General features: G+C 37.6%; 1 protein-coding gene across 10 annotated transcripts in view; it reads right to left on the bottom strand.

The window, feature by feature from the left end:
• The window catches only part of LOC106055960 (adenosine deaminase domain-containing protein 1-like), a 35,260-nt gene that overhangs the window by 7,175 nt on the left and 13,537 nt on the right, over positions 1-14,548 (bottom strand). For all 10 annotated transcript variants that reach the window (XM_056006154.1, XM_056006153.1, XM_056006151.1 and 7 more), the window contains 5 exons: positions 11,220-11,350; positions 9,817-9,931; positions 8,520-8,667; positions 4,583-4,763; positions 2,182-2,305 (listed from right to left, as the gene is read on the bottom strand). In XM_056006154.1, the coding sequence (XP_055862129.1) occupies positions 2,182-2,305; positions 4,583-4,763; positions 8,520-8,667; positions 9,817-9,931; positions 11,220-11,350 (699 nt within the window). The remainder of the gene's footprint in view (positions 1-2,181; positions 2,306-4,582; positions 4,764-8,519; positions 8,668-9,816; positions 9,932-11,219; positions 11,351-14,548) is intronic.

Here is a 14,548-nt window from a genome sequence, read left to right as displayed (position 1 = left end):
AAACTGTGCCAAGCAAAAATAGTGTGCTGTTCTCTTCAGTTCTTCAGCCCTGCCATATAGGGTGTTGGTTATGTTGGGCTGTAGTGGTAGTAGGGTCTGCCTAAGGTGGATTAGGAAGGGGCATTCAAAGAGGATGTTTTTTGAGGATACACAAACTTGTGTAGCTAGACATCTGGGAAGAAGTAAGTTTTAATTAGAAGATGTAACATACCTCCCATAAGTAACATACACATATTGGAAATTATCTACATATGGGTGGTCTTTTCCATGATGTCATTGTATATATTTTTTATTTATTTATTTTCAAGAGGTATATAGGCCTACTTGAATACGTTTTTTTGTAATTTGTTTTTTTATAGTTTTGCAGCACAGTTTAAAATAAAATTTAAATCCACAGAAATCCCTTCAGTTTAGGTATATAACAAGAAAAACATACAAAAATACTTTTTTCTAAAAAACAAAGCTTATATTAAGTGTAATTGTATCAATTAGTCTGGATCAGTCATGTAGTGATATATATGATTGACCTAGACATAATAAATATGTGTGATTAAAAATATTTTTACTAATTGTTTTTGTTTAGCTTTTAGCTTTCTCAATGCGATATGATCTTATCACTTGTTTGGACTAGTTGGGAACAGGGAAAGTAAGAAGAGGGTATCTTGGTGAATGTTTACATGATCGTTTTTTTAAATGCTGAAGAGAAATGTCCTTTCAGGGTTCCAGTCCTTAAGGGGACTAATTCAACTTATACTACCATATCTGTCAAGTATGATTTCTTTCCCTTTTTCAAGATACCAAACAAAATAATTAATTACCAATAGTTAATTAACTAATTGGTTAATTTTTTAAAATTGATTATTGTGCTGTCAGGTAAAAGAAATAATTGTGCGAAATTTCAGCTTAATCCGAGATTGAGTGTGGGAGAAATAATGTGTACAAACTTTTTACCAGACAGACAGACATACAGGCAGAGACATATAGAATCAGTTGATTCTAAGCTTTGGAAAAAATATTTTTTTAACAGCTAACAACAATACACCTAGTCATAAATTTATATTTTCATGCTGACCAGAAAACTGTCTAGCGAATATTCCATCCCCTCTTTAGCAAGATGTGGGTCCATAAAGAAATTAAGCACAGGAACATAATTGGTGAATTAAAATGGACAACATAAAAGTAAATTTTCACTGTAAACAAAATGCTGAAGGCCATGTATACTGTACTTGCCAGATTGGCTTGTGACTTGACTTAATTTAAAGACATATTGCTGCTCAAAAAGCATGTAAACTAAAACCTTACTGATTGCAATTTGAGATGATTTCTTTGTCACTGCTATTATGTGACATTTGATTATGCATATTAACTTAATTAAAGATGCCTTGTTTTACTTGAGTTGTACTACTTTTTATCTTGTATGTCTACTCCAATTAGCACAGCACAACAAATATTGAATTAATCAATGAAGTCTTCAAATAGCAGACATTTACTTTATTGACTATAAAATAAAATACACCTCAAACTGGCAAATTCCGACATAAAGAAATACATATTATGTTTCACAAATCCAATGAAGTAGTCTAAAGTAAACATCTGATAATTTTATTGAACCAACTACATTAGACAAGACATCCATACAGTTTAAGAACATGGAGACTACTGACTTCTAACTATGTGGTCAACTCCCCATAACGTGATTTCTTGCCCACAATTCAACTGTGGACGCATATTTCCCACGTGAAACATCCTAAGCACCAATATAAAGTGTATTTCGTGCTTCACAACCAATACATGTCACTGGCTATCAAAAAATGATGTGACTTGCTTATCTTTCAATGTTAAGAATGTTAAGGTAGTGTACAGCAAAAATCCAAAAGCTTTTACCCTTTTAAACAGACATTAGGTGTGCATTGGAATGAATTTAAACCCAGAATTATTTACTTTAAATCAATCCTAAGCATAATTCAAATCAATGACCATAGGCTTTGCAGCGAAACACTGTAGTACTTCATAAATGATGAGGTGAATCTCTATTTTAATACACTTACCATGCATGTATGTTATACCATTTAATTCTTTAAAAATGAATGCATCAACTTTAAAGTCACTATGGCCTGATTGGTATACTACCATACGCACAAGTGCGAAGTTAGCAAAAAGAAACCATTCTTACAAACCTACCTTTTAAAAGACCTTCTGGCAGTGGTCAAACACGTGCTGTCTACCACACATCGTCCATCTGATGTTAAGGCTTCAACTTGAATGATAGCACTACCAGTACCAAAAGCTACTATGGTACCAATACCTAAAAGAATGACAGAAACAAACATTGTAAAATTCATTTAAAAATGACTTTTTTGAACAAAATTAATTTATGTTGCAATAAAAAGGTAAGTACATTGTTACCTCCTTTATTGCAAGTGATCTAAACCAAGTAATAAGTGAATTTCCTCAAAGTAGAGTCGCTAGACTTATTTTATAAGTCATATATTATTTTTATCCTTTATAAACCCTGTCCACAATGTTTTACATAACCCTTTCCATTTCCCTTAATAACCTTTTTCAATACTGTTCATGCACCATTTAAAAAAACAACAACAGTGTTTGCTTAAATGTTTATAAAAATGTTTGAAACTCTTAAACCTAGATATGTCATTTTAGATTGAAACAGATACGGTATGTGTTACATCTACAATATTTTTTATGTGAAATTCAACAAATCTTTACATAACTGTATAATATTCAATACGCATGTGTAAAAATACTAAAGAAAAAATTCTGTATATCTCACAAAATAGCGAAAATGGGATAAATATTTTACAATACTTGTTTTGAAACTGTAAAACGGTGAGTCTATGATAAACAAACTGCAAAGTAACAAGGGAACACTGTAAATGATTACGAAAAACAAATAAAAACTAAATAATCTTTTCAAAGACTTAGATGAAATATTGTTTGTCTGTTGTAAAATGTTTTACGTTTCGGATGTTCTTTCAAGTTGAACATTATTTAATCCTAGCTGAAACCTCCTGCAGGATAACAGGGATGGCAGCGGGCAGGGTATGAACCTGGGACCATCAAGAAAACTGAACGACCAGGCAACCATCTCTATATTAACCAAAAATACTGCATTTTCCTTTTGGTCAATGTATGCCCTGAATGAAATTGTAGTGTATTCTGTTTTTGTAGCCTATTAAAATTTTGTCTATTAAAATGTTTTTGATGCTTATTATTGAGTGTACTAGATGAGTTTTCAATTGTAAGTTTTGTCTCTATTCTGATGTAATGTACATAATATTGTTATAAACCTGGTGGTGGCACAGAGAGGGGTAGTGGTGTGTGTGTAGTCAGCCGACGCAAATCGCCCCAGGCCAGCGCTAGACGAGCGGTCAACCGTGACGAGTTACGACGGTCAGCCGAGTTGAGTGTCAACATGACGGTTCGGGAAGGATCGCCGTCGTGAACAGAGCTCAGGAGCGTCACGAGGGATGTAGTCATGGGACAAAGCTAGAAACGTCGAGCGATGTTCCGTCCGGTTCTAGAAGGCCAGTAGGGACCCTATATAAAGAGCGGAGGTGTTGCATTCAAGACGGTTCAGAAAAGGGGTTCACAACAGAAGGTTCACGACAGGGCTCAGAACACGGTCGACTACAGCACAGCTCAACGGTGTGGTTCTGTATGGAGCTTTACGACGGTTCAGTGCGGAGTACTGTCAAGTACAGTTGAGACGACTGGCGTCTTGATCTTGGTCTGCGATCGAGTCCGACACAACGAGCCTAGTGTGTGAAGTCAGTCCTGAACAGTTGAACCCAGTGCAAGCCCGGAACGAGACAGAGAGGCCAGTGCAAGAGTTGATACGGCGGTACGGTGTTATCGGAGAGATATTTGTACAGTGTACGTGTTGCCAATGTACAGTATTGGCTGTTATTTATTCGACCATTAAATTGTTACATTATTTTGGAGCCCTGAGTTGTCAAGTTCTTTAAGTTGGTGGTGTATGGTGCAGTTTGCAGAGAGCCTGGATAGTGAGATTCGTAACATTTGTTTAAGTCTTAATAGTTATTTAAAAGTCTTCCTGTTTTATTAGTATTTGAGTGCTGCTGTAAGGACGATTTGTTTATCTTTCATAGTGTGCTAATTTTGGAATTAGTATGGAGATAGTTGTGTGTTGGGCTGGGCTGTTTGCTTTTTTCCCCCACATTTTTTAGTTACAGGCTGTAGATATGGGACAGCAACATGCAGAGATAGTATTATTTAACTGTTGAATTTTTGTTCAATTATTTAGATATTAAATGTATTGAAAATGTGCAATGCTTGATTAGTGTTGTAAAACAGATCACACAAAATTATTTTGCACATTGTATACCATTAGGTGTAACATACTTTTGTTGCATTTCATTAGCTATTTAGTTTTTCTTTTCTACATTGACTGAATGTTAGGAGTGAAAGTTAAGTCAGGGGCCCTAGGACATAAATAAGTTTAATCTAATGACATAGTTCATTAAATCTAAAGCTAAGGATAATTCTAAAAACCTTCTAGATTGAGTGATAAGTTAATGTTAAGTTTAAACTAAGCCCTTACCAGACAGACTGCTGTTGACTAGAAATATGCAAGCTATTTGATGATTTAATTGAGAAAGCTCTGGGGGCAAAGTTGAAAAAATATTCTGAAAGGCTTCCAGTGCAGCTTTTTCCCTTTCAAGTGCCAGGAATGTGTTGGGTTTTCTATCTGAAGACTGTGAGTAGCCTTCTGTAGATTTGACCTGAAAGCAACTCTTATAATTAGACTAAATAGTACAGAAAATGACATACACATAACTATGTGTAAAGATCCTTTGTATTTGAAAGCTAGATGTGAAGATGTCTTGATGTTAGGATGAGATTGTGTTGATCAGACAATACTACAAATATTCAATGCTAGCTGGAAATCTGGCAGAATTCCAAACATCTGGAAAAAAGCCATTATGATCCCTATACTAAAGCATGGCAAACCAAGAAATAAACTGGATAGCCTCACTAGCTGTACTTGCAAACTGATGGAAAGAGTGATAAATAGAAGGCTGACATGGATCCTTGAGTCAAATAACCTACTCACTGAAGCCCAGGCTGGCTTTAGAAAAGGCAGATCAACAGAAGATCAAATCGCCTTCATCACACAAGAAATAGAAGACGGCTTTCAAGAAAAGAAACCAACAACAATTGTGTGGGTTGACTTAGAAAAAGCATTTGACAAAGTCTGGGAACAAGGTCTCTTGCTCAAGCTTATCCAGCATCACATATCCCACAGAATGTACAACTGGATAAAGGAATATCTAAATAATAGAAAAGCCTTAGTTTGCATGCAAGGACAAAGAAGCCACACAGTGGGTATAAAAAATGGCGTCCCCCAAGGAGGAGTCCTATCCCCAACACTGTTCCTAATATTCATAAACGATCTAAATCAAAACCTACCAAGAAAAGTTAAAAGCAGCATGTATGCAGATGACCTTGCCTTAATTAGCACAGAAGAATATGTAGGAACATCGAAATTTCGATTACAGGATGCTCTTGATATACTCAATAATTGGTCCAAAGACTGGGGCATGTCCATTAACACAAAAAAGACAACATATACCATATTCTCACTGTCAACAAAACAACAAACAATAAAATTAACATTAGATAAGGAAGCTTTAGAAAAAAATGACAGCCCTACATATCTTGGATTCACCTATGACCCGAGACTAACCTGGAAAAACCAAATAGATAAAAGAGTAAAGGCATCCAGAGACTATCCCTCTTGAAAAAATTAGCTGGCACAGATTGGGGAGCTAATCACAACATCCTGAAAAAGACCTATACCAGTTATGTAAGACCTGTACTAGAATATGGTGCCTCAGCAGCCCAAACCAACCTAAGAAAAATAGACAAGGTTCAAAATATTGGTTTAAGGATAATGACAGGAGCAATCAAAACTACACCCATAAGAGCTATGGAGGAAACAGCTGCCCTGATCTCTCTGGATGAAAGAAGAGAAATAAAAATCCTTTCCCAATTCACTAAATTGGAAACCTTGGAAACCTTGGAAAGGCACCCACTCAGAACAAAAATCCACAAAACTGGCACAAAAAACCGTCTCAAAAGGACCAATCTCTAAACCTAAAAAAGAAACACCAACTTGAAAAAATTACTCTGCAATTCTTGATACACTATAACGAATCTCCACCCTGGGACGAAAGCCCTCTTCCTACTATAAGGGACCATATTGAAAACATAAAAAGAAAATCTGATTACAGTCCAACAGAGCTCAAGGAAATTGTTTTCTGCATACCAATTACCCTAGCAATCAGTGGATCAGAGTTTACACGGATGGCTCATCCCATAAAGCCACCACAAATGGAGGAGCTGGAATACTTATCGAATGGCCAGATGGAGGAAAACTAGAAAAATTCATTGCAACTGGAGAGCTCTCTGACAGTCACAGAGCAGAAAGGGAAGCACTAGCACTAGCTGCTACCATGCTAGCAAATCATCCAAGTTCCCCTCACAGTCAGATTGTCTTGCTAACCGATGCAAAAACAACCCTCCAAAGCTTGCAAAACTCTGATTCCTCTTATATTAAAAACCTCAGAACAGCACTTACAAAGCTCAACAACAACAGCAAAAAAACTGTTATTCAATGGATACCAGCCCATATACAACTAGAAGGAAATGAGAAGGCTGACACACTCTATCCAGAAGAAATGAAGAAATTAATTGTAAACAAAATAAATGAGAAATGGACGAGCTCTCATCCAAATCACAAAAAAGATGACGCTTACTATAAGCTATCCCGACAAGACCAACGTCTAATCTTTCGACTCAGGACCGGACACAACAGAATGAAACAAAACATGCACCGGAAGCTCAAAATTGGAACCAGTGAAATCTGCCCGTGTGGAGTATCACCAGAGAATGCCGACCACGTCCTCCAAAACTGCTCTCTTTACCAAGAGGCCCGTATAAGACATTGGCCCCAAATCACCCCAATAGAAAGAAAACAATATGGAGAGCTCCCTGATTTGGAAACCACTGCGCAGTTCATCTCATGTATTGGTCTAGTCATATGAACACTCCAACATAACAATGAGAACGATGAAGAAGAAGAAGAAGAAGAAAGCTAGATGTGAAGATGTCTAGATGTTAGGATGAGATTGTGTTGATCAGACAATGGGTTTCTGATGTTATAATTTAGTAATGTGAACATATCTATTTTAAACAATTACTGAATACTAAAATAATATCATTACTCCGTAGATTCAAATACAAAATATTAATTCAGACAATGAAGATATTTCAACAATAAATACAAAGCTTTAATTCTGGAACTAGGGGAATCACTCAAATAAAATACACACTGTACAATACAATTAAATTAAACAAGTTAACTTTCTTGGTTCAAGCTCAGAACTACAAGTGACTTTCCCCCCGTCCTTTCCAAAGCTTTTTATTCTCTACCTCAAACTATATTTAATAACAAACAACTAGAAACAAACAAATCTAGCTCCTTTTATGGAATTAACATTGCTTCTGTTGGAAGAAAGCATGTTTGTTCCAAGAACCTGTGGACAATCAACCTTAATGTTGCTTTAGAGATGATTGTAGAAAACTAAAAATAAACTTAATGCAACAGCTGTTTTATGCTATGTGACACTATGATTAAATAAATATGAAATTAATTATAATATAAATATCAGATTACATTTCACACAATTTAAATCACCTCATGAAGCTAGCTAAACCAACTTCCATACCAATCAATCACCATTATAGTCTATGATATTCAAAAAGAATTTTAAGTCTTTTACTTTTTTCTGCTACCATTTTTCCCAGAAACCATACAAGCTTTCTGAAAACCAATGACTAGTCATTTAGCTACACTCAATGTGATTATTGTTCACAATTTTTATGATGTTATTGCTTCAATCATATTTTTACAGCATAATTGTAAATTATTAGCATTTTTGCATAAATTACAGCCTATCTCAGTCTCATTGCCTGTAGAGCTATAGTGAATAACCTCAATTTCAACAGAGTGTGCAGCAGGAAAGATGAATTGAGTTAACAAACAATTTAATGTCTAAGAGAAGAGGTAGGATAACAGGCTTGAAAAACGAAAGCCTTCGTTATATTAATTGTATAGTATTTCTACATCATATTTGGCAACTAAAATTTAAATTCATTTCTACAAATAAACAATGCTTAACTGATGAAAAATATAGAAAGATTATTACTGTTATTGTGAATTTCAATAGCTGTAACTTGGTTTCAAAACTTCCCAGAACACATTTTACTTTGCAAGCCTAGGTTTGATCCTAAGTGAAGAACTTGTCTAACACCTAGGTTATGGGTTACAAGAAATGAAGCTTTTTTTTTTTTTTTAAAAAGTCCACAGTAGGTATTCAAGTATTGGAATGAGGGAAAAATAAATTTTAAACAAATACATTCAACATAAATAGGAGATAAAGAAAATATTTCTAAGTGAAACAAAGAGAACTTACAGGTTGATCAGCCAATGTCTGTATCTCTGGTTTTTCTCCTAACAATTCAAGAGCTGCTGCATGTGCTGCTACAACAGCACTTTCTTTGTCATCACTTATCTTTCTGATTGGGTCAAACCCAGCAAGATATATAGTGCACACATGGTTTCTAGAACAAATCAACATCTGAGATCAATAAGAAAACAAGATGCACATATTGAGAGGCATATCCCTGAATCCACTTAGTATTAATGACTTCCTGACATTTTAGTAAGAAAAAAAAAGGCTTTTGATTATATTTCAGGCCTCCTGGAATATCATTTATTGGTGACCACATAAGCCTTCAGCATTGACCCAGCCACCTGGGAGACAGAAGCACATGACAGAGAATCATGACGTCGCGCTGTGAAAACTGGTGCACAAAACCAAGTCCAAAGTGGTCATCATTACCGAACCGCGATGAATGAACTATACATGAAAAAATAGCTGAAGACGCAGGCTGTTCAAGATAAAGATTTTCTAGTCCTGTAAAGTAAAGTTCCCCTTTCAGAACTTGTGATCTATAGGGCAGATGATGTAAAGGTCATCTGTTTCTGTGGCCTAGTTAACAAGGGTGTCATGCAGCCAGCACAAAAACCAACCGCCTTTACTTTTCCCAACTAATGTCAGGAACCCATTAGAGCTGGGTGGACTCAGAAGGGCCAGAAGATCCCGAAATTGAAAATCCCAGTCTTCACCACGATTCAAACCCCGGACCTCGGTTCGGAAGCCAAGCGCTTTACCACTCAGCCACCGCCACATGTAGCAAAATTTTAATTAATTCTTTTATATTTTGAAAAATAATGATGGTCAAATTAGAGTTTTTCCAGTGTGTAATTCTTTTCCCAAAGATATATATCAACTGTCAAATTTCTTGGAAAATTATTAGAGCAGTTCTTGAGATCTAAGTCCAGGTTTTTCCACACAGGTTTATAAAAGTTCCCCTTTCAGATCTTGTGATCTATAGGGAAGATGATGTAAAGGTCATTTGTTTCTGTGGCCCACTGTTAACAAGGGTGTCAGGTTTTTGAGCCTCTGAATTTCCAAGTTGAAGAGGCATTGTAAAAAACTGTAATCTCAATTCTATCTTGATAATACTGTCTCTTGTGTATGTTTACTCTATTAGCATGTTAAGCACTTTTGCAGAACATATCAGGGAAAGGGGGACTAATTATGACCTATCAAATTTGTAAAAGTGTGGTCTTTATATTACTTAGATAATAAAAATCTTTGAATATAACAATAATCGTGTCAAGAACCAGTATATTGACACACATACTCGCATTGGTCTATGCTCATCTCCTTGACATACTTGATCTGTCTCTCTTCACAAATATCTGTTAAAGTCCTTACTTCTATAAAGCGATTGTCATCTAGCTCAGGAAAGAGTGGCGCTAAAAATACAGGTCATAAGTTATCACTTTAATAATAATAAAATATTAAATAAAAAAATTACGACAAAATAAAAAGAAAAAAATAATACTTAAGCAACAGTTATGGAGAATGTGAGTATCACTAAAGTATTAATTTGTATAAGATCCTACTAGTCTCTATGAGAGGTGTAGAAACAAGATCTTTCAATGAAGACTTCCATAAGCAGAATACAGGTATATAACAATGGAAGAGGTATGAGTCAGAAGTTTAATTGACCCCATTGGAAATTTGCTTGTCATTGTCAATTACAAAAGCTTGGATGACGAGTTGGTATATTATTTTTCTATGATGTTAGTTTATCCTTACTGTGTAAGATGGTGGGTGACATATTAACAGTTACAGGCCAAACCTAGTATTTATTGTGGATCATATATATCTGAACAATATGGATACTTAACAAAAATCAAAAAAGTTTTGCCACCCTAGAATACCAAGGCAAAAGAAAGTGAGAAGAGGGGTAGATAATACTTAACCCATAAGCCCCTATGACAGTTCAGAACACTTTTACATTACATGCCTAACACGGTCTGGAACGTTGTGACACAATTATAATATTTTCTTAACTTTGCCATAAGAAGAGCTCATCATGTCTCATTTAGAGTGAGAATGAGATCGTGGTGACTCTTTTTCAGAGGATGTATGACATTTTATTCTTTTTTAAAGAATTTTTAGAACAAACTGGCCCGTAGACCCTGTGTATAAGCCCCCGCACTGGAAAATGAGTTTTATTTTATACCCTTTTTTTATTCCAAAGGTATCAATAATATATAATTTTTAAAACTAGACATAACGATATATTTTTAAAAGTTGTTTATTTATTAGTTTAAGTTCTTAAATGTATATATTTAATAAAATGTATATTTTTTAAGAATTTTGTTTTATTCAGAGTTACCCCTTTTTGCTCAGGGGTATAAATGAGGATTTTTCAGACTGGAAATAGGATCTATTGGGTTAATCTCAACAGACTCACAAATGAACAGTAGATAATAATGATAAATATGGTAAAATCATGAAAGAGTCAATACTAGTACCTCAAAGACCCACTTACAGGAAATAAGAATAAAGCATAGAAGATAAAAAAAATCCACATAAAAAAGGTTTTAGATTACTATGAAATGAACCAAACCTAAAATAGAGAAATACAAAAAGAAAGTCAATTTGAGTGAACCATGAATGGTACTGTATTGTTTCAATTCTAATTTTTTGTCCATCATTCAAACTTGCTGAAGAACTTAGCACAGTATTTACCAGGTTGATAATCACTGTCACCAATGATGACTTGAAATGCCAGTTTGGATGCTGCGTTTCGAGCTTCTTTTTTATTTTTTCCTGTTCCAATTTGATAAGCGAGGCCATCAATCATAGCCCTTGCACCAAAGCTAGAAAGAAAAGATATTCATATCATAAGTATTCAAAAAACAAAAAGAAGTAATTCATAAAAAAAAAAAAAATGAAGTTTGTCTTTTGAGCCAGAAAGTCCATAAGATAAGTTTAGATGTATTCAATATTACATATTGTTATAAACCTGGTGGTGGCACAGATGGGGGTAGTGGTGTGTGTGTAGTCGGAATCGGATTGGATCGAATCTACTATGGCTCGTCTGAAACTGCTGTACGAACTTGAATTTAGAGAACTGAAGCAAGAACTCCGTGAACGAGGGCTGAAGGCATGTGGAAACAAGGAAACCTTACAAGCACGTCTCCGGGAAGACATAATGGAAGAAGAAGAAGATCCGGACACTTATCTGTTTGAAGTCGCACCAGATTTTGGAGAGTTCATGAACTCTGTACGAGACGGTATTCGGGCTATGAGTGTGACACTGAAGAAGTGCACCGAGGACTTCTGTAGAGAGATTAAAGAGATGGGTACCTCAGTGAAGGAAGTGACGAGCCCCGTGGTCAAAACGATGGACGTGGTGGAAGAAACCCTGTACGACCAAAGAGACTTGAAAGATAAAGGAGCTGCGCCATCGTTAAACATTGAACTACTACCCACCCAAAGATTTGAAGAAATATGCAGTGACAACGGCAATGCTGATGAAGGTGGTGCTGCCTGTGAATCTGAAAACAAGGAGTACAGATCTGTGGAGCCGAAAGAGACAGATGAAGAGACAATGGGAGCTGCCCATAGTTCGAACGAATCTTGTGCTGAAGCTTTACCTGATATGAGCACCTCAAACAGCAAAACAGATCAAGAGAACGCTGATTCTGCCTACAAGCCTGTTGCCGAGGGACGTTTACATGATGAAAGCTACCAGCGAGGCTCGGACCCTACAGACGTTCGTCCAGATGCTAAGCTCAGCGAGAGAAGCCCTGGTGGTGACAATGAGGACCCATTGAAACCTGACGAAGCTGTTGAGAGACATACGCAAGTCGAGAGATACCAGCCAGGTCCGAAACTAACAGACGTTGGTCCAGCTGCCAAGACTGGAGAGGAAAGTCCTTATGGTGGTGAAGAGAATCCAAGAAAGCCTGACGTCGAAGTTGATGGACATTTGCACGATGAAAGTCATCGACCAGGTCTGAAACCAACAGGTGATTGGCCCGATACTGAGACGAGAGAGAAAGGTCTTGATGATGATGAAGAAAGCCGAATGGAGCCTGAAGCCGAAGACGAGGGACCTTTGCACGAGGAGTGTTGCCAACCTGCCCCACGAGCATGCCCTCCAGACAAGGCTGAAGATGATGACCTGTCCCACAATTCCCTGCCCTGTGGATTTGGAGCCCATCCTAGTCCTTCTTCGCAAAGCCCTATGAAGTCACCTCTTTGGCCATCGATCTTGGTATCCCCAGCCCTTACATCCTATACCTCTTGATGTGCCAAGCGGCTGCCCTCAGTACCGAAGGACAAGAGAGCAATGCGACCAGGACATCACTGCAGCCACATGAAGACGAACTGGCGGAGAAGAAAAAGGCTACTTTTATTGAATGCAACATGGATGACGATGCAACCACGACATCACTGCAGCCACATGAAAACCAACTGGCGGAGAAGAAGAAGAAGAAGGCGACTTTTGCTGAGTGCAGTATGGATGACGATGCGATCACGACGTCGATACACCCAGATGAAGGCTAACTGGAGGAGAAGAAAACGTCTTCTGAATTCCACGTGGATGGCAATGAAAGCACGACGGCGGGGCAACCAGGTCAAGGCAAACTGGCGAAGAAGAAGGAAGCGACCATTGCTGACTGCAACATGGATGACTCCATCAAGCTCAAGAGGCAAGCCAACTGCCACCGATCGACCCCCACCTACAGCGATGAAACTTCACAGCCAATGCCATGATGTTGATTCTGTCCAGGATGGACAGATCTAAGGAGGGGGCAGTGTTATAAACCTGGTGGTGGCACAGATGGAGGTAGTGGTGTGTGTGTAGTCGGCCGACGCAAATCGCCCCAGGCCAGCGCTAGACAAGCGGTCAACCGTGACGAGTTACGACGATCAGCCGAGACGAGTGTCAACACGGCGGTTCGGGAAGGATCGACGGCAGTTCGGGAAGGATCGCTGACGTGAACAGAGCTCAGGAGCGTCACGAGAGTTGTAGTCATCTGACCACCTAGAAACGTCGAGCGGCGTTCTGTCCGGTTCGAGAAGGCCAGTAGGGACCCTATATAAGAGCGGAGGTGACGCAGTCAAGACAGTTCAGAAAGCGGGTTCACGACAGGAGTTCACAACACGGTCGACTACAGCACAGTTCAACGGTGTGGTTCTGTACGGAGCATTACGACGGTTCAGTGCGGAGTACTGTCAAGTACAGTTGAGACGAACGGAGTCTTGATCTTGGTCTGTGATCGAGTCCGACACAACGAGCCCAAGTGTGTGAAGTCAGTCCCAAACTGTTGAACCCAGTGCAAGCCCAGAACGAGACGGAGAGGCCAGTGCAAGACTTGATACAGCGGAACGGTGTTATCGGAGAGATATTTGTTATCGCAGAGCTATTTGTACTGTTCTACGTGCTGCCAATTGTACAGTATTGGCTGTTATTTATGGACATTAAACCTTTACGTTATTTTGGAGCCCTGAGTTGTCAAGTTCTTTAAGTTGGTGGTGTATGGTGCAGTTTGCAGAGAGCCTGGATAGTGAGATTCGTAACAATATGTTAAATTTGTAAAGAATGTTCCATGGTAAGCACAATAACTAATCATATTGAATTTCATGTCATGTATTTATTGAAATTGTGTGGACTTAGTCAAGAAATATCTTGGTTTCCATCAATATACAAAGCCTGAACCATAAAATTAGAAGCTAACTTGAATTAAAGGTAACTCTGCTAAACTTTAACACTAACCATGATATGAGTGGCTTATGTAAGAACGCATTTTTAAAAAGAAATAAGTGTAAGGAGCGCCTAGATACAAAACATAACAAAAGTTTCTGAAAAATTAATTTTTACAGCTCTCCTGACTCCCAAACAGAACATTCTACAAATGCAACTACACTTGTCTCTGCTACTAATAAACAATGTCATGGTCAGCATTGTCCAGACTCTATAAACACTTTTACTTAAAAACATGTTACTTATCCAAATATCTGGACACAGGCCAAATCAAGGTTCTGGTCAGACAATAAACAAGACC

Source organism: Biomphalaria glabrata, chromosome 12 (genome assembly GCF_947242115.1).
Source record: "Biomphalaria glabrata chromosome 12, xgBioGlab47.1, whole genome shotgun sequence".
NCBI classification, from domain to species: Eukaryota; Metazoa; Mollusca; class Gastropoda; family Planorbidae; genus Biomphalaria; species Biomphalaria glabrata.
This window is presented reverse-complemented; position numbering and strand designations above follow the sequence as displayed.